The sequence below is a fragment of the Oncorhynchus mykiss genome, chromosome 30 (genome assembly GCF_013265735.2).
Source record: "Oncorhynchus mykiss isolate Arlee chromosome 30, USDA_OmykA_1.1, whole genome shotgun sequence".
Taxonomy (NCBI): Eukaryota; Metazoa; Chordata; class Actinopteri; order Salmoniformes; family Salmonidae; genus Oncorhynchus; species Oncorhynchus mykiss.
This window is the reverse complement of record NC_050570.1, coordinates 44,124,357-44,145,858: the sequence shown is the minus strand read 5'-3', so window position 1 is coordinate 44,145,858 and position 21,502 is coordinate 44,124,357. Positions and strand designations below refer to the sequence as shown.

Genomic DNA, 21,502 nt, shown 5'->3' with positions numbered 1-21,502 from the left:
TGGATCTTGGAAATTAAGATGTTTAGCACATGGATAGAACATATAGAAGCAATCTAATGTGCACAACCTCTGCAGGTCAACCTGATAACCTGTACAATAATGTGATAAATTGGGTAACACTTTACTGAAAGATAGACACTTGTCAAATGTATAAACTGATTATATCTCAGTAACATATATAGGCATAATAACCAGAGTTATCAGACATGTTGAAATATCGCCATATAGAATGAGAACATAAAACTTTCTGAACACAAGAAAAAGTATACAACCAAACATTGTATGGGGGGGCAAAAAATAACGTGCAATTTGAGGGAGCAGCCCTTAAGTCAACAACCTGGCACAGTACAATGTAACGTTGCCCTTTGAGCCCCCTCCCCATTGATAAGCGGACAGACACCACACAGGAATATTATCCAGTGACTATCCATTTATTCATTCACTACTTTACTCTAGTCGTTTTCTTAAGAAATTCAAGTATTTGTTGGGAGCACAAGTCCAAAACGTTTCCTAAAACATGACAAAAAAACAAACCAACCAACAGAATTTTAACATTTTCAAAACAGCAGTATTCAACATCAGTTTCATATTCAGAATAAAAATAAAAAAAAACACAAGTATCACTTTTTTTTTCTTGTCATCAGAAACATTTCTAACATCAACATCCCCAGGTGTAGTCTCTCCAGTGCCTATTGAGCTCATGAACAAAGGATATAGACTCGCTTCCTTTTCCTTCAGTACATGCGTCCCAAATGGCACCCTATTCCCTATATAGTGCACTACCTTTGACCAGACCCTCAATAGTAGTGCACTACAAAGAAAATAGGGTGTCATTTGGGATGGATCATAGATCTGATCTGAAGAGAACTGGACATCTGAAAGCAAATCCCTAACGGTGCTTCTCTCCGTTAGGGATTTGACCAGTCTTCTCTTCTCCTATCAGCACCAATGAACGAAAGAAGGGGAGGATAAGAAGCTGCTTTAAGCTACTGAACTGCCAGAGGAGGCTCCTCCAGTGAGGAACGGGATGTCCTTATTGGCTTCTACATTAAGCATAGCTGAGTCATACTCCTTAGTGCACACTGTAGGAAAACATTTTGCAACAAGTTTCTTATTGAACAAGTTCAAGTAGTCCCTCCCAGTTTTAGTCTGTTTGATTTTTTTGGTGCCTAATGAATAAGACCCTGCTATAAAAGGCTAACAGAGACGAGAGGACAGTGTGAGGGGGATAGAGAGAAGAAAGGAGGGTGTGAGGGAAAGAGACGTACCCTGGTGAGCTCTTCTAAAACTCAGCCTGCTTGGGCTCTCTACTAAAGACAATAGCAAAGTTGTGAAACCAAAAAATAACTATTTTAAATGGATCACATCACAAAACATAAAAATATGAATCATATTTCCTAAAATCTAATTCATTAACATCACCACAAGGTAGGTGTGTCCACGGCGACAACTTCCATTGCACTGCATTCAAATCCAAAAGCATCTTCCTTTAAAAAAAAATCTTTATATATCATAAATACAGACATGCAGGTTTAAGTGAAACATTCTGGCAATCCCCGTCAACCACTTAGCCTACACTTCCAATAGCACCATCAGGTGGCGGGACAAGGGCCTGACCACTGCCATGACGGCAATGCCAACTAGCACAGTGCAGCGTCTTCAGGAGCCTCATTTTAGTTAGTACTAGCTCCAGTCAAGAGCTTCAGCGCACAGAGCTTTGCGGTTCCTCTTTGTGGAGAGAGAAGAAAAAAAAGTTGAGGCACACTGTTATTGGTGAATAATATCGGTGTGTATTTGTGTGGTCGGGTCCACAGTCTTTGCAACGGAACACCTGAGCCGTGAACTCAACTGGAAATAAACCAACAACCAATAAAGGAAAAACAAAACACAGCAGCATTTCACCAACACATTTCAACAAGCTGTTCTTCCTGCCATCTGTCCCTCATCTTCCATCCCTCTCTCCAAGAGGGAGCGACAGAGGTTAAGGACAGCGATTTAGTACAAAGGAATGACATCACGTTACAGTGCGTAGCAGTTGAGTTGGGTCTATGTACACTTCACCCAGTAGACTCTCTCTGGGTTCCCTTTTTGACCCCAACTGTTTTTGAGGTAATGAAATCATTGAAGCAGAAAACTGCACTTTCCCTTAAATTCTACACACAGACACATACTGAAAGGGCTGACTACTCAGTACATGGGCACAACACGTGCTCAAGCTCGAACCGCCACTCACAGAGAAGCTAAAAATAAACACAAATTAAAATATAAAATAATATGATTTTAAAAACATGGGCGAGGCTCCATCTGCCTCAGAAGCCGTGGCCACACCCAATCAAAGAACCAGGTCAATTTGTTGTCTTGGAAATGGTTTGATCTTATGGACGAGGGCAGATTGGGAGGGAAGATTCACAAGTAGCACGGAGTGAACCTCAAGGCCAGAGGTTGCATTGTGGCGCAGATCTAAAACCAGTTTACCGAAGATATTGAGAATGGGCCTAGTGAAACTATCAAACCAAATCAATGGAATCAATGATAAAGGTAGGGTCATCAATGTGACATTAACATGACTAAGTCACTGAGAGCACAGGTAAGAGAGTATGGTATCGCCAGGAGCACGTTGCTTAGACGCTTTTCATCATATTGCACGAGGCTGGAATGACTTAAAAATTAACAGAGCAGAACAATTATTCAACATAAATTAATTAAACAGCTATTCCTTTGTCTCCACCTTAAACCAGATTGGAGCACAACACAACCAACTTCAACTCTTCTAGTAATAAATGTTTCCAATAATTTCCCTCTTCTACCACTTTCCCTCTTTATTCCCTTTTTAAAAATTCAGCAGCACATTTTAGTTTTCAGCATTGGGGAAATGCCTATAGCCTTGGTGTAGTCAAGTCTTCACCAGTGTCAATAGTAGTTTTCATTGTTGGGAACTGTAGTTGTCATTGAAGGGAAATGTAGTCTTTAGTAAAAGTGAGCATTTCCTCCAACAGACACGGTTCTTCTCTCTGAGAGGCTGGCGTACTGTTTCATTCACCCCTCCCCTCCATCCAGAGAAACCCAAACCTATCTCTATTATATTGACCAAAGCAAGTCTTGTTCTTTTTATCAAACTGAATTTCCCATGATTCTTCTTGTACTTGAACGATACTCCCCTTCATCTCTCCTCCTTCCTGGAGACTTTGGAGGAATGCCACGCAGTAGACCTGAGAGATCAAGAAAGATAGAGAAAGAAAGAGAGATTTAGATAGTGCATGGAAAAATAGTATTTTAAGCTGCATGTATATTAGTTGTGTTCATCCCTCCCTTGGTGTTCCTCACCTGATGAAGGTCTTGAAGGCGGCACTCTGGGGGTTGATGCACAGCGGCACTCGTTTCCCCTGCTGGTGCTCTGTTATGAAGCGATGGATGAGCTCTGAGAGAGCGAGAGAGGAGAGATTGCGAGAACGAGATCGCAACAGGCCATCAATTTCAATAACAAGCTGGGTTGGAAAAAAGTCAAAGAGAAGAGAATTGAAGAGAAAGAGGAGTAGAGGGAAGAGCACCCGATAGCTCATACCTTTGCCCTGCCAGACAGAGAGCAGGCTGTTATCGTAGCTGTGGCTGAAGTTCCGGTCGGCAGGCGGTTCAAAGTCACGCGTGTACACACGCCCGCTGGGCACAGAGTAGCAGCACTGACACATGCACGTGTGGTATCGCAGACGGCCCTCGTCCAGGTAGGGGTGGGAGAGGGCGTCGTTGCCCGAGATCCGTTTGGCCTGAGTCACACACATGGAGAGAAAGTTGGTCCCTCTCTAATCTTGTATTTACTGTAGCTAGCTATGCATTTTCCTTCTCAGAGGTAGCTAGCTACATTTTCAGCTCTTGTTGCTTAAACTTCCCTATAAAGAGGTAGCCAATTGTGTGACAATAGACTCCTGTCTGCACTCACCGGATCAAACACCAGCATACGACACAACAGGTGCACGGCCTCGTGGGTCGCCCCGTCCGACAGCATATATAACACAGAGAGCGATGGCTGAGGGGGAAGGGGGGGGCGAGAGATTTTACATCATGAACTGCTGCACCTGGTTTTAGATAAGGATTGTGTGTGGGGTATAGATTTGATAATATCTGGGCCCGGTTTCCCAAAAGCATCTTAAGGCTAAATTCACCAATTAACTTAGTCTTCCAAGAAGCTTTTGGGAAACTGGGCCATGAGCAGTAATATTTTGGCACCCTTGCACGATTCTCTATTTCTTCAAAAATATTTTGGGGAGGTTTTAACATAAACACAAACACATTTGGCAGGAGATGACAAACGTGTTTGTTTGTGTTTATGTTAATACCCCCCCCCCTTTTTTTTTTAAAGAAATAGAGAATCGTGCAAGGGTGCCAAAATACTGTGTCCATCTTCCATGCATAGCCTACAATCCAAGTATAAAAGTATAAGAAATTAATTGTATATAGCATACACCATCACAATAAATCCATTATTTATTTTAGACAGGTCTAAAGAAACATAATGAAGAAAATGTAGCCTATTTCATAAAAACAGAATAGCATATTCTGAGTCGTCCTTATGTTAGGCCCTGATCTGACTATGCCATATGGCTGTGGGCTACACTAATTCATTTACAGACAAGATTTGCTTAGAATTACGTGGCATTCTTTTATAGTATGAAGAATAGAATTGAACATAGCTGAATAAAATAGAAAGCATATTTTCCACCAAACGATTTCCGAAGGACACATGCAGCTATTCAGTGTTGAGCGGTTATTAACAAAGAAACAGGGGCTCCAATATATTTAATTTGGAGTTATTTATGCAATGCTAGTTGTGATACAAACTTAGAATGTATAAAAAAATCAAAACATATAGCCTAAGACTGCATGATGCGACAAATTATTTGAAAAAAGTCACATGAAAGACACGAGCTCTTCTCCTTGTGCAGGCTCCACATACTTCATCATTCTCTCATTCACAATTTGACAAGCAAATCAAATCAAAATTGATTTGTCAGATACACATGGTTAGCAGATGTTAATGCGAGTGTAGCAAAATGCTTGTGCTTCGAGTTCCAACCATGCAGTAATATCTAACAAGTAATCTAAAAATTTCACAACAACTACCTTATACACACAAGTGTAAAGGAATGAATAAGAATATGTACATAAAAATATATGAGCGATGGCCAAACGGCATAGGCAAGATGCAGTAGATGGTATAGAGTACAGTATATAGAGTGGGGCAAAAAGTATTTAGTCAGCCACCAATTGTGCAAGTTCTCCCACTTAAAAATATGAGACAGGCCTGTCAATTTCATCATAGGTACACTTCAACTATGACAGACAAAATGAGAAGAAAAAAAATCCAGAAAATCACATTGTAGGATTTTTTTATTAATTTATTTGCAAATTCTGGTCGAAAATAAGTATTTGGTCAATTACAAAAGTTTATCTCAATACTTTGTTATATACCCTTTGTTGGCAATGACAGAGGTCAAACATTTCTGTAAGTCTTCACAAGGTTTTCACACTGTTGCTGGTATTTTGGCCCATTCCTCCATGCAGATCTCCTCTAGAGCAGTGATGTTTTGGGGCTGTTGCTGGGCAACACGGACTTTCAACTCCCTCCAAAGATTTTCTATGGGGTTGAGGTCTGGAGACTGGATAGGCCACTCCAGGACCTTGAAATGCTTCTTACGAAGCCACTCCTTCGTTGCCCGGGCGGTGTGTTTGGGATCATTGTCATGCTGAAAGACCCAGCCACGTTTCATCTTCAATGCCCTTGCTGATGGAAGGAGGTTTTCACTCAAAATCTCACGATACATGGCCCCATTCATTCTTTCCTTTACACGGATCAGTCATCCTGGTCCCTTTGCAGAAAAACAGCCCCAAAGCATGATGTTTCCACCCCCATGCTTTACAGTAGGTATGGTGTTCTTTGGATGCAACTCAGCATTCTTTGTCCTCCAAACATGACGAGTTGAGTTTTTACCAAAAAGTTATATTTTGGTTTCATCTGACCATATGACATTCTCCCAAGCTTCTTCTGGATCATCCAAATGCTCTCTAGCAAACTTCAGACGGGCCTGGACATGTACTGGCTTAAGCAGGGAGACACGTCTGGCACTGCAGGATTTGAGTCCCTGGCGGCGTAGTGTGTTACTGATGGTAGGCTTTGTTACTTTGGTCCCAGCTCTCTGCAGGTCATTCACTAGGTCCCCCCGTGTGGTTCTGGGATTTTTGCTCACCGTTCTTGTGATCATTTTGAGTGTGACTGTTTGAGGTTGTGGACAGGTGTCTTTTATACTGATAACAAGTTCAAACAGGTGCCATTAATACAGGTAACGAGTGGAGGACAGAGAAGCCTCTTAAAGAAGAAGTTACAGGTCTGTGAGAGCCAGAAATCTTGCTTGTTTGAAGGTGACCAAATACTTATTTTCCACCATAATTTGCAAATAAATTAATAAAAAATCCTACAATGTGATTTTCTGGATTTTCTTTCTCATTTTGTCTAGCATATTTGAAGTGTACCTATGATGAAAATTACAGGCCTATCTCATCTTTTTAAGTGGGAGAACTTGCACAATTGGTGGCTGACTAAATACTTTTTTGCCCCACTGTACATATGAGATGAGTAATGTAGGGTATGTAAACAATATATAAAATGGCATTGTTTAAAGTGGCTAGTGATACATTTATTACGTACATTTTTATCATTATTCAAGTGGCTAGAGATGAGTCAGTATGTTGGCAGCAGCCACTCAATATTAGTGATGGCTGTTTAACAGTCTGATGGCCTTGAGATAGAAGCTGTTTTTCCAGTCTCTCGGTCCCAGCTTTGATGCCCCTGTACCGACCTCGCCTTCTGGATGATAGCGGGATGAACCGGCAGTGGCTCAGGTGGTTGTTGTCCTTGATGATGTTTTTGGTCTTCCGGTGACATTGGGTGGTGTAGGTGTCTTGGAGGGCAGGTACTTTGCCCCCGGTGATGTGTTGTGCAGACCTCAATACCCTCCGGAGAGCCTTACGGTTGTGGGCGGAGCAGTTGCCGTACCAGGCGGTGATACTGCCCAACAGGATGCTCTCGATTGTGCATCTGTAAAAGTTTGTGAGTGCTTTTGGTGACAAGCCGAATTTCTTCAGCCTCCTGAGGATGAAGAGGCGCTGCTGCGCCTTCTTTACCAAGCTGTCTGTGTGGGTGGACCATTTCAGTTTGTCCGTGATGTGTACGCCGAGGAACTTAAAACTTTCCACCTTCTCCACTAATGTCCCGTCGATGTGGATAGGGGGATGCTCCCTCTGCTGTTTCCTGAAGTCCACGATCATCTCCTGTGTTTTGTTGACATTGAGAGTGAGGTTATTTTCCTGACACCATACTCCGAGGGCCCTCACCTCCTCCCTGTAGTCCGTCTTGTCGTTGTTGGTAATCAAGCCTACCACTGTAGTGTTGTCTGCAAACTTGATGATTGAGTTGGAGGCATGCATGGCCACACAGTCATGGGTGAACAGGGAGTACAGGAGAGGGCTGAGAATGGACCCTTGTGGGGCCCCAGTGTTGAGGATCAGCGGGATGGAGATGTTGTTACCTACCCTCACCACCTGGGGGCGGCCCATCAGGAAGTCCAGGACCCAGTTGCACAGGTCGGGGTCGACACCCAGGGTAAGCAAAAGGGAGTGGGTCTAGGGAGTCAGGTAGGGTGGAGGTGATATGGTCCTTGACTAGTCTCTCAAAGCACTTCATGATGACGGAAGTGAGTGCTATGGGGCGGTAGCCATTTAGCTCAGTTACCTTCGCTTTCTTGGGAACAGGAACAATGGTGGCCCTCTTGAAGCATGTGGGAACAGCAGACTGGGATAAGGATTGATTGAATATGTCCGTGAACACACCAGGGAGCTGGTCTGCGCATGCTCTGAGGACGTGGCTGGGGATGCCGTCTGGGCCGGCAGCCTTGTGAGGTTTAACGCGTTTAAATGCTTTACTCACGTTGGCTGCAGTGAAGGAGAGCCTGCAGGTTTTGGTAGCGGGCCGTGTCAGTGGCACTGTATTGTCCTCAAAGCGAGCAAAGTAGTTGTTTAGTTTGTCTGGGAGCAAGACATCGGGGCTGGTTTTCCTTTTGTAGTCCGTGATTGACTGTAGACCCTGCCACATACCTCTCGTGTCTGAGCCGTTGAATTGCGACTCTACTTTGTCTCTATACTGACGCTGAGCTTGTTTGATTGCCTTGTGAAGGGAATAGCTACACTGTTTGTATTTGATCATGTTTCCGGTCACCTTGCCTTGATTAAAAGCAGTGGTTCGCGCCTTCAGTTTTGCACAATTGCTGCCATCAATTCACGGTTTCTGGTTGGGGAAGGTTTTAATAGTTGCTGTGGGTACAACATCACCAATGCACTTGCTAATAAACTCACTCACCGAATCAGCGTATTCATCAATGTTATTGTCTGACGCTATGCGGAACATATCCCAGTCCACGTGATCGAAGCAATCTTGAAGCGTGGAATCCGATTGGTCGGACCAGCGTTGAACAGACCTGAGCACGGGTGTTTCCTGTGTTAGTTTCAGTCTATAGGCTGGGAGCAACAAAATGGAGTCGTGGCCAGATTTTCTGAAAGGAGGGCAGGGAAGGCTTTATGTGTGTTGAAGTTAGAATAACAATGATCCAGGGTTTTGCCAGCCCGGGTCACGCATTTGATATGCTGATAAAATTTAGGGAGCCTTGTTTTCAGATTAGCCTTGTTAAAATCCCCAGCTACAATAAATGCAGCCTCAGGATATGTGGTTTCCAGTTAACAGAGTAAAATTAAGCTCTTTCAGGGCCGTCGATGTGTCTGCTCGGGGGGGGGGGGGGGGGGGGGGGGTATACAAGACTGTGATTATGATCAAAGAGAATTCTCTTGGTAAATAATGTGGTCGGCATTTGATTGTAAGGAATTCTTGGTCAGGTGAACAAAAGGACTTGAGTTCCTGTATGTTGTTATGATCACACCACGTCTCGTTATTCATAATGCGTGAAGAAGCCAGGTGGCTGTACCGACTGACGTATCCAGAGGGAGCCATGTTTCCGTGAAACAAAGAACGTTACAATCTCTGATATCTCTCTGGAAGGCAACCCTTGCTCGGATTTCGTCTACCTTGTTTTCAAGAGACTGGACATTGGTGAGTAGTATGCTCGGGAGAGGTGCGCGATGTGCCCGTCTACGGAGCCTGACCAGAAGACCACTCCGTCTGCCCATTCTGCGGCGCCGTTTTCTGGGTCGCCGACTGGGATCCAAGCCATTGTCCTGGGTGGTGGACCAAAGTCGTATTCCTGGTCGTAATGTTGGTGAGTTGACGTTGCTCTTATATCCAATAGTTTCTCCCGACTGTATGTAATAAAACCTAAGATTTCCTGGGGTAACAATGTAAGAAATAACACATAAAAAAACAACAAAAAAATAGTTATATTCTGACCCATCAGACTAATCTTAATTTAAATCTTGTCTATACATATGGCAATATACACTACAAAACCCAAAATATGTGGACACCTGTTCGTCGAACATCTCATTCCAAAACCATGGGCATTAAGAATGAGTTGGTCCCCCCTTTGCTGCCATAACAGCCTCAACTCTTCTGGGAAGGCATTCCACTAGATGTTGGAACATTGCTGGGGGGACTTGCTTCCATTCAGCCACAAGAGCATTAGTTAGGTCGGGCACGGATGTTGGATGATTAGGCCTGGCTCGCAGTCGGCATTCCAATTCATCCCAAAGGTGTTCGATGGGGTTGAAGTTCTTCCACACTGATCTCGACAAACTATTTCTGTATGGACCTCGCTTCGTGGCCTTGTCATGCTGAAACAGGAAAGGGCCTTCCCCCAAACTGTTGCCACAAAGTTGGAAGCACAGAATCGGCAAGAATTTCATTGTACGCTGTCGCGTTAGATTCGTCCGTCCGACTGAAGCGTCCGTCCGGTGAAGCGTGATTCATCACTCCAGAGTACGCATTTCCACTGTTCCAGAGTCCAATGGCAGTCACTCCAGCCGACGCTTGGCATTGGTGATTTTAGGCTTGTGTGCGGCTGCTTGGCCATGGACACCCATGTCATTAAGCTCCCGAAGAACAGTTCTTGTGCTGACGTTGCTTCCAGAGTTTGGAACTTGGTAGTGAGTGTTGCAACCGAGGACAGATTATTTTTACACGCTTCAGCACTAGGCAGCCCCGTTCTGTGAGCTTGTGTAGCCAACCACTTCGCGGCTGAGCCGTTGTTGCTCTTAGACATTTCCACTTTACAATAACAGCATTTACAGTTGACTGAGGCAGCTCTAGTAGAGCAGACATTTTACGAACTGACTAGTTGGAAAGGTGGCATCCGGAAGGTGCCACGTTGAAAGACACTGAACACTTTAGTAAGGCCATTCTATTCCCGGTGTTTGTCTATGGAGATTGCATGGCTGTGTGCTTGATTTTAGACACCTATCAGCAACAGGTGGCTGAAATAGCCAAATCCACTAATTTGAAAGAGTGTCCACATACTTTTGCATATAGTGTATCTGTGGAATTATTTTTGATTTAGAATGGCCCACAAAAAAATACATGTAATCCGTAGCCGGCACTCGAATAGCAAATGGAGGTTACGTTTTTTAATATGCAAGCATATACTTAGCCATTAGGCTAGGAGAAGCTTTCCCGACAGTAAATTGAATTAAATTGCCAAAATTATATAGAGAAATGAATAAAATCATTCAAAATAGAATACTAAAGCATGATTTAGCCATGGAAGATCATTAGCTTCTTTAAAAAAAATAAGTTGTGGATGGTTTTAAAATCACATTGCCTACAGTCCGAAGGAAAGGCAGCGTGCGCAATTTGGGCAGATTCATTGTCGAGTTGCGACGGCCTGTGAAAAGTGGGGAGACCAAGCCAGGCATATCGCAATTTAAAAATACAATCGCGGGGAAAAAAAGCAAAGAAAGAAGAAACATATCTGATATAGCTTATAGACTAGACCTACTCTAGGTTATACTCACTCAGCCATGCATTGAATGTTCTTTTTTTGCTAACACTGATTGAGTTATATTATGACTATCCAACCTATTCATCACACTACGAATAGTAGGCTCTTATAAAAGTCAGCAAATGCGATTACGCATGTAATGTTTTTATTATAAAAGGTTAATTTTTATGGGGGAAATTATCTTCCCCAAAACAACTCACGCGCTGTCGATGTATGCCAGGTAGGCTACACTGCTTGTAAAGCGGATTAATGTGCTTCATTTTAAGAAGTGAGCAAGAAATATAGCAGCACAAGAAAGCTGGGATCCTCTTTCAAACAGTGGCCAGTCAAAACTCTGTTTGCACACGATGGCGCAATGGCTAGGCTTTTAAGAACACGTTTCACTCGGCTCTGTAAACTATGTGCTCTCCAACCGTGTTCCAGGGGTCCTATGCCTAGGCTACGTTTGGAATGATTTGGCCACTGTAATTGTGATACAAACCTTATAAAAAAAATATAGGCCTATGGACTAGGCTACATAGTGTGCGACTATGATTATCATGCATCTGTCGGAACAGGGGCAGAAAAAAATCAATAATACATGTCCTCATATACACAAATAGCAAATGGAGGACACTTTTCCTGCGGTTCATCTTCATAGCAGCCAGGTAGGCTACTCCTGCTGTAAAGTGCTTAATATTAGGAGAGTTGAGAAATAAATAGTAGGCCTAGCCTACAGAAATCAGATGGGATCCTTCCTCCCTCGTTTCAATAGAGACCTTCAAAACTCTATTTTCTCACACAAATGCATAGCCTATAGAAATGTTCATGGGCTCTCACGAAGTGTTCAATTTGATTTTCGATTACATTTGCATTGATGTCAGAGTGATTAGAGGGACAATAAGTACCAGGCCATTAGCGACTGACAGTTAGCAAGTTTGATAGGATGCTAATGACCATCAGTGGCAGCAGAGAAGCAGAGAAGTCTAGTTACCGTGACTAAACGGTCACATGGAATTTGATTGCGGTCATGACTCGTGACCGCAGGTGTGGTGGTAAAACGGTCACTGTAACAACCCTAGTTTGGAGTAAGGTATTTACATTTGTAAAGTGCAAGGGGGACAATATTTGACCACAAGTGTCTCATAGTAATACAAAGGAAGGTCAGATCAGTTAGTGAGTAGTTCAGTGAGGAGGAAGTACCGGTTTGTGAGGTCCTCTCAGGATGTGAGCTCTGGCCCCCTCACAGGCAGATGCCATGGCCGAGAGAGGAGGGGTACCCAGCAGATCAGTGATCAGATCCAACTGAGAGAGAGAGAATGAGAGAGAGAGAGAGAGAGAGAGATTTAATTTGACAACAAATCTAAATAAAAAAAATTGACCATCCACAAGTGCCAAAAATTCGATACATTTGATTATTATTAGATAAAAGTTACAATTATTGCCCAGACAGATTACACCTTCCCCTCTTTCCTTTGCTTTCCCTCTTTCCTCCCTCACAACCTGTTGAATATGGTTCTGTGCCTCCCACCCCTCTACTAGAGCTGTGGCGGGTACAACATTTCGTCAGTACGTGATTGTCAAGCAAATAACTGTCGGTCTCACGGTAATTGACCATTAATTAACAAACATATTTAGCATCTCCTGGCTTCCATACATAGCCTACAAGCCACTGATGGCGACCTTTGGAACATCTACATTTTAAAAAGTCTAAGAAATCCATGTAATATAGCCTACACCTTGACAATAAATCTGTTATTTATTTTAGACAGGTCTAAAGAAACATGATATGAAGAAAATGTAATGTCTATTTCAGAACAGAATAGCATACTCTGAGTTGTCCTTTATGTTAGGTCCTGATCTGTCTATGCCAAATGGAAGTGCGCTACACTAGTTCATTTAGCAGACAAGATTTACTTAGAATTTCATGGCATTATTTTATATTATGAAGAATACAATTGAACAAAGCTGAATAAAATAGAAAGGATATTTTCTCCAAACGATTTGAGGGAGTGTGCACATGCGGCTATTCTGTGTTGAGCGGTTAACAAAGAAATAGTTACTCCTATATGTTTAATTTAGAGTTATTAACGTAACTTTAGTTGTTCTACAAACATTGGGCTATATATTTAGATTTTTAATACATTATAAGGCTGCATGATGCGACTAATGGCGCAAGCTATAAACACTTCATCAGTCTCTCATTCACAATTTGACAAGCACTTAATAATGCCTCGAATTTCATAGCAGCATCCCCTTTGTGTGGTCGTAATGCACCCTAAAAAAATCCATGCCTTTTGCGGCCAGTGGCCGTTGTGCCCTTGGCCCTAAGTGCTGCGTTGTGCCCTTGGCCCTAAGTGCTGCGTTGTGCCCTTCTCCCTGAGTGCTGCTTCCTCCGAAGCAACTCTCACTCACATGGCTCTCCATCACAGGCTACAAGTGAAGACAGACATATTGGGGACGCAACTGCGCAAGTCCTTAGCCAATTCCGGGGTGCATATTAAGGATATTGGAAGAACTGTCCAGATTTACTTATTCAGCCAACAAGATGAGTAGGGCTTATGAACAGAAAAAGCACTTATTCTATGCGAGAAATACATATCCCCCCCAAAAAACGTTTTACGTAATGTGGCTGACGCAACAGAGCAGAACGTTTAGCTTAAACTGTTGATAAACTATTTGGTTATTTCTTCACATTATAAGCGCAGCAATACACGCACAGCAGTAAGAGCGAATGTTACATTAGCGGGAAAATGAGAGACTAAAAAACAGCTTCTATCTCAAGGCCATCAGACTGTTAAATAGCAATCACCAGCAGAGAGGCTGCTGCCTACATACACAGAATTTAAATCATTGGTCACTTCAATAAATGGAACACTAGTCATTTTAATAATGTTTACATATCTTGCATTACTCAACTCATATGTATAATGCCGCTGACATTGCTCATCCATACATTTATATATTCTTAATTCCATTTCTTTAATTAGATTTGTGTGTATTAGGTATTTGTTGTGAAATTGTTAGATACTACTTGTTAGTTATTGCTGCAAAGTTGGAACTAGAAGCACAAGCATTTCGCTACACCCGCAATAACATCTGCTAAACATGTGTATGTGACAAATACATTTGATTTGAACACCATTATCAAGTGACCGCAAATGCAATTATGCATGTAATGCTTTTATGTATGCCAGTTAGGCTCTTCACCCCTTGTAAGAAGTTATTTGGCCACTTTAGTTGTGATGCAAACCTCAAACATGAAGGCCTATGGGCTAGGCTATATATATATATATCAGCAAAAATCGCTGAAGTTGAAGTTGGAGACCTTTATCTCCCTCACCAACTTTAAAACATCTGCTATCTGAGCAGCTAACTGATCGCTGCAAGCTGTACATAGTCCATCGGTAAATAGCCCACGCAATTTACCTACCTCATCCCCATACTGTTTTTATTTATTTACATTTCTGCTCTTTTGCACACCAGTATCTCTACCTGCACATGACCATCTGATCATTTATCACTCCATTGTTAATCTGCCAAATTGTAATTATTTGCCTACCTCCTCATGCCTTTTGCACACAATGTATATAGACTCTTTTTTTCTTTTTTCTACTGTGTTATTGACTTGTTTATTGTTTACTCCATGTGTAACTCTGTGTTGTTGTCTGTTCACACTGCTATGCTTTATCTTGGCCAGGTCGCCGTTGTAAATGAGAACTTGTTCTCAACTAGCCTACCTGGTTAAATAAAGGTGAAATAAAAAATACTAAAATATTGAGGTGTGCGACTATTATTCGTAAAAAATGCCCCCTAAAAAGGCTTTATTTCTTGCCTTACGCTGGGCATTAAGTGATAATATATCATTCACAAGTGATAGGCTAATATTGTCACCCATCAGACTATTCTTGATTTAATCTGATCTTTACATATACTAAATAATATACAGTACCAATCAAAAGTTAGAACACCTACTCATTCCAGGGTTTTAATTTATTTTGACTATTTTCTACATTGGCATTCTCTCAACCAGCTTCCTGGAGTAGTCATTACTTTAAGAACTTTTGAAGTTTCTTCAAGTGTAGTTGCAAAAACCATCAAGCACTATGATGAAACTGGATTATCATGAGGACCGCAACAGGAAAGGAAGACCCAGAGTTAGCTCTGCGGCAAAGGATACGTTAATTAGAGTTAACTGAACCACAGATTGCAGCACAAATAAATGCTTCAGAGTTCAAGTAACAGACATCTCAACATCAACAGTTCAGAGGAGACTGCTTGAATCAGGCCTTCATGGTCAAATTGCTACAAAGAAACCACTACTAAAGGACACCAATAAGAAGAAGAGACTTGCTTGGGCCAAGAAATATGAGCAATGGACATTAGACTGGTGGAAATCTGTCAGTGATTTATTTAGAATTCAAGGCACACTTAACCAGCATGGCTACCACAGCATTCTGCAGCAATACGCCATCCCATCTGGTTTGCGCTTAGTGGGACTATAATTTGTTTTTCAACAGGACAATGACCCAAGACACACCTCCAGGCTGTGTAAGGGCTATTTGACCAAGGAGAGTGATAATGCTGCATCAGATGACCTGGCCTCCGCAATCACCCGACCTTAACCCAATTGAGATGGTTTGGGATGAGTTAGACCGCAGAGTGAAGGAAAAGCAGCTAACAAGTGCTCAGCATATGTGGGAACTGTTGGAAAAGCATTCCTCACAAAGCTGGTTGAGAGAATGCCAAGAGTGTGCAAAACTGTCATCAAGGCAAAGGGTGGCTACTTTGAAGAATCTAAAATAGAAAATCTATTTTGATTTGTTTAACACTTTTTGGGTTACTACATGATTCCATGTGTTATTTCATAGTTGATGTCTTCACTATTATTCTACAATGTAGAAAATAGTTTTTAAAAAGTTATATATATATTTTTTTTAAAACCTTGAATGAGTAGCAGTGGTCAACAGGTGAAGATGCAGATCCCATCCTCGTCGCCAAAAATGTTGTGGAAATTCAGTACTGAGATAGACCTGGTCATTTCTCCAAACAACCATCTTTATTTAATATCAAATAATTCTTGCAATAATGAAGCCGACGACCCCACACTCCGAAGTGTGTTGCCGAGTGCTTAACTGATAATGAAAAAAAAACAGATCTTATATAGGACCTAAAAAATGCTTACCCGTCAGGCTGGTTCCAATCTCTCTCATGCAGAGTGGGGGCACCATAAGCTACTTTGGGTTCATCCCCATGGTCATCTCCATGGTAGTTGTTCTATCCCTCCAGGCTAAGTTTCCCAGATGCCGGGATGATGAGACAGAGGGTTTTGTTCTATTCCTCCAGGCTCCCTTTATCTCTGTTACACCCACCACATCTTATCTATGGAATGCCAGCTGTAGGTTTTTACCTAGCCATCGCTTAATCAGTTGCCAGACCAAGCTTCAAAAGTCTCCTCTCAGTTCACTCAGAATGAAGAGAGAGAAATGTCTTACTATTAGTTATGTATATAATCATTAACTATTAATATCAAACAAATCAGGTGAATATGAAAATGTTCAATCACAGTAGGTGTGTGCAACCTGTTGACTGGTACTGTATGTGTGAAATTTGTTTTGATTTAGGATGGACCGTTATCACGCACCTGTATCGAAACAGGGGCAGGGGGAAAAAATACATGTCATCTATGCACTTAAATAGCGAATGGAGGACGTTTTTCCGGTGGTTCATTTTCATTCCCGTTGCAAAGATAACCAATGTGCTTAATATTAGGAAAGTTGAGAAATAAATATAGTAGGCCTAGCCTATAGAAAGCTGATGGGATCCTCCTCTTTTTAATAGAGACCATGACCCTGTTTTATTGCGCAATTGCATAGCCTATAGAAATGCTTCGCAACATGAGCTCATGAAATGTTTAATTTGATTTTTGATTACATTTGCATTGATGTCAGAGTGATTAGAGAGACAATTGAGTACCAGGCAGTTAGCAAGTTTGGTAGGCTACTAATGACCATCAGCAGCATCAGAGCATGGAGAAGCATGGAGAATTAACATGACCGTGGAATTTGACTGCCTTCATGACTTGTGACCACCGGTGTGATGGTAATACGGTCACCGCAACAGCCCTACCCTCTACCTGTTGTATGGGGCTCTGGGCCTGGAACAGGATGCGTCGACCCAGTAGTTCAGCGAAGATGCAGCCCACCGACCAGACGTCTATGGCAGAGCCGTAATGGCGGCTGCCCATCAGCACCTCAGGAGCTCGGTAGTACTGAGTCACCACCTCCTGGGTCATGTGACGAGATGGGTCCGGCTCCTCCACACGTGCAAGCCCAAAGTCACAGATCTGAGAGAGAGAGAGAGAGAGAGAGAGAGAGAGAGAGAGCGAGCGCGAGAGCGAGAGAGAGAGAAAGGAGTGGAAGAGGGGGAATTTAGTTACATGATAATAACACTGAGTATACAAAACATTAATAACACCTGCTCTTTCCATGACAGACTGACCAGGTGAAAGCTCCCTTTTTGATGTCACTTGTTAAAGGAGGGTCGAGGTCAGGTCACATTAAGGTCACATTAAGGGAGAAGGAACAGTTTATTGCCCATTTCATTTAACTTCCTGCCTAGCAATAAAGATGTAATGTTTAGAGAAGGAGGAGACTCCATCCAAATTAGGGTTTATATACTACCACTGGTGGAAATATGTTTTTGTCTTATGCAGCTGTATGACCCAATAGGTGAATAAACTTGGTCTAAGCTTTACTAATCGTCCATGAGTTTTAATAAGTTCATTTAGAACCTAACAACAGTTTCCCATGTGTATCAACAATGGTCGACCACCCAAAGGACATCCAGCCAACTTGACACAACTGTGGGAAGCATTGGAGTCAACATGGTCCAGCATCCCTGTGGAATGCTTTCGACACGTTGTAGAGTCCATGCCCCAACGAATTGAGGCTGTTCTGGGGGCAAAAGGTGTGCGGGGGTAGAACTCAATATTAGGAAAGTGTTTGTAATGTTTGGTATAATCAGTGTAGGTTGACTAGTGTAATTACAGCATAATACACATGTATGTTTGTCAAAAGGTGTATAGACGAAATTCTTCAGCCCATATTGACCTCTACTAAGTTATTTTTTTCTTGACTAGCATAATGCTTCCTTGTATGTCTTTTGAGGAAGTTCACACACAGATTCACACGAGGACACACGCCAAAACAAACGTGTACACACACACCGTTACCTTGAGCAGGCAGTTGCTGTTGACTAACAGGTTCCCAGGTTTGATGTCCCTGTGCAGGATGCCAGCAGAATGCAGGTACTTCAGCCCTGAGAGAAAGAGAATCACTGTTACTCATAATGGTTCAAATACAGCCCGTAGCCAATTCTCCTTCAGTGTTTGCAGTCAATGACAACATGAATCTATCAATATGGCTCCATCACATGAAACAAGCTGGCTCCTTTAAACCTACAAACCCAGAAAGGCTAGGGGGCAAACTCACAAATGGGTTGTTTTTGGACTCAGGAGTCAACCTTTAACTTTGACTTCCACCTCCTTTTCAACTTCGCCCCTTTCCCTACTCCTCCCTCCGTCTCACTCACCTCTGAGGATCTGGTAGAGGAACACCTTGATGTGGTCGGTGGTGAGGGGCTGGGGAGACACAATGACTTTGTGGAGGTCACTCTGCATCAGCTCAGTGATCACGTAGCTACAGTCAGGCATGGCCCCACGGTCAAGGAAACAACAGACAACTATAGGATGTGGATGGACCACATAGATAGATACATGGAGTATTACGCTTTATTCTATCATAACACAAGACTATCACTAAATGGTATCATCTCTGTTTAGGTTTATCTTGATTTAAATTGTACTATGTAGATTCAGACTGTTTTGAAAGGAGGAGGGCATGATAATGGAGAGAGAAAGTGCAGGAGTGAACAATGGCTGACACATAACAGTCATGTGTGCACATGAATGTGCACACATAACAGTCATGTGTGCACATGAATGTGCGTGTGAAGGATACATTTCCTCGAAGCAGTCGATCTGTGGAGGCTGCAGAATGTCCAGCGCTGACAACACCTGTAAACACACATCATCATCATCATCACCCTTCTCGTTGTTTTAATGATTAGCGATCTAAAGGACAAAACAGACAGACGAACGGTTAAAAGCAGTGAGTGGCCATCCTATCGCCTCTGATCACAGAACATTGGCCGTCATTTGGTGTTCATTTTCTGACGATTGTACATCGCCACCATTCATCAACACTCAGCAAGGGATCTACCGTTCACAACCAGCATTTGTTATGGCACTTCTTGTCCTTAAGTGTCTAAACTATAACAAACCTCTAACTTCACAGTGATATTTGTAAAGCAAGCCTCTGTATGGAAACATCAATGAGCAGTGTGAAGATGCATCGCTATGTCTTATGTTATGGATGCAATACTGTATGAAAATGTCTTAAATGGCACCTTTTTCCTATAGTAAGTACACATTTTTTTACCAGAGTATAGGAAATAGGGTGCCATTTAGGATGCAACCTATGCGGGTTGTGCAGTCCTGTGTATAGATGTATTGCCTTCCATTCTTACGTTGTCGTGCTTGAAGAAGCAGAGCATCCTCAGCTCTCTGAAGACCCTCTTACAGGAGACTAGGTTCTGGAAGACATTGGGCATCTTCTTCAGGGCTACTTTACGCCCGTCACGAGGGTCTGTCACTGACCTGCAGGAGCAATATGAAGAGAGGCATCTGTTAGCACTGGTCACCAATGGGGAGGGCACGTGCACAGCATGTCTATCTCATTCCCTTGTCAGATACACACCCTTTTTTGGAAAGGAAAAACACCATGCAAAAACTCACTTGGAAATCAGTCAATTCTTATTTGAAATTGCACAACTTACCAGACCACACCAAATGCGCCATAACCGATAGGTCGATCAGGCTCCATCTCAGCAGGGCTTGGTACTTCACTGGCAGGACTACTATGAGGCTGTGGTACAGCGGCCCCGCCGCCGGTGCTTCCCCCAAGAGATGTTGGATGTCGTGGCGTCCCCGCCGGGGCAGTGGGTCCAGTTAGACTCGGAGTTGCAGTGAGGCCCGTGGAAGTGGCTCCAGTTGAGGTGTTGACGCAAAAATACTTATGGCCTAACTCAGATCCGGGGAACAGGTTACCACATACTGTCTGCTGCCGGCCTGTACCATGGAATGCCATTCTATTTCAAACCCCTATCAGAAGAATTCATTTAGGAGCTATGTCTAATACTGTACTCACTTTGAGCGTTGCATACATTACATATACATGATGCTAGAGTCTCACTTCAATGTTCTATGCAGGCATGATTGACTATGTTTCTTGCGTATAGAACATGCAACGGAGAATGTAAATCATGTCTGATATGGTTGGCAGCTATCTTGCAAGATATGTAATAACAGGAGCAGTGCTGTTTAGCTTGCTATTAGACTCGTCGTGGAATCACCAGTATTGGCTTCAGTGAGGTAGGTAGGTCACGACAAAAAAATATATAATTAGCAATGCGTGTTCCTGAGTTAACGTCATATAGACAGACACAATCGCTATCTAATTGGCCAGTGATCACACAATCAATGCAAGTCTGGTTGGGGGAAACAATGCCTGTCACTGTCAATACATTTGTACTTTGTTTTGTGGCCTAATTTTACGACGAGAAAGAAGTCTCCCATTAGCTAACAAGGCTATGTTACATTACCTGGCTACCAGCTCGCGCTACATTAGTTTATTGCCCGGGCTCAGCTAGCTACTGTAGCTACCCTTGTCTGGTTGAAGTTAACTAACGAACTAGCTAGCTAAACCTTAAAAGTAGACACACCTGTGTTTGCATATAGTTAGCCGAGTAATTACACTAGCTTATTATATAGCTAACCAGTTGCACTGTGTTGCGGAGGTAGCTAAATAGAGGTAGCAAACGCCCATACCATCCACTTCAGATGTCGGTCAATGAAATTAAGAGTCGTAGAACGTTAGCTAGATGGCATCAGCCCGATTGCTAACCAGCTGTTCCATGCCCCTTATAGATAGCCGGTATTTAGCTAGTAGACTACCGTGACCCTATATATTTGCTTTGAGCAAAAACACTTTCAGTAGACGAAACGATTCCAGGAAAATGAACGAAAAAACAAGCCAGCAAACGTTGTTCGCAGCGCGAGGAAATCCTATTTGATTTTACACAACGAAAGTCAGGTTTGCATCGCTAGCTGCGTTAGCCGGGGTTGTCAGCTAGCTAAATTGCTAACAAGCTAGCCATATCATACCCACAGCTAAAAGTGCCAAGAGAGATTAAACGAGCTGCTATGTGATAGATTCCATCGCTCTTCTCTATATCATCTGCTAAACATGTCTTCCGAATGATCCCTTTCTTTCTTGGAAATCAGCTGTTTGAAAGAGTGGGATAGTGAGTGAGTTGGGGGATGGATGGCAAAGGAGGAGAAAAGGTGGGGGAGGGTTAGACCACTGGTGTAAACAATGCCATGGACAATAAATCAACGGCTCATATAATCACTA

At 42.7% G+C, this 21,502-nt stretch overlaps 1 protein-coding gene across 1 annotated transcript; it reads right to left on the bottom strand.

Annotated features, from left to right (window-relative positions):
- Positions 1-410: 410 nt before the first annotated feature.
- On the bottom strand, positions 411-21,452 carry LOC110521876 (serine/threonine-protein kinase NLK2). Its single transcript, XM_021599808.2, has 11 exons — positions 19,866-21,452; positions 19,557-19,686; positions 18,989-19,044; positions 18,561-18,667; positions 18,202-18,287; positions 17,104-17,313; positions 12,171-12,272; positions 3,935-4,021; positions 3,563-3,761; positions 3,325-3,418; positions 411-3,209 (listed from the first exon to the last, which is right to left on the bottom strand). The coding sequence occupies exons 1-11, from the start codon at positions 20,174-20,176 to the stop codon at positions 3,161-3,163; spliced, it is 1,431 nt and encodes a 476-aa protein (XP_021455483.2). The 5' UTR covers positions 20,177-21,452; the 3' UTR covers positions 411-3,160.
- Between the last annotated feature and the right edge of the window lie 50 nt (positions 21,453-21,502).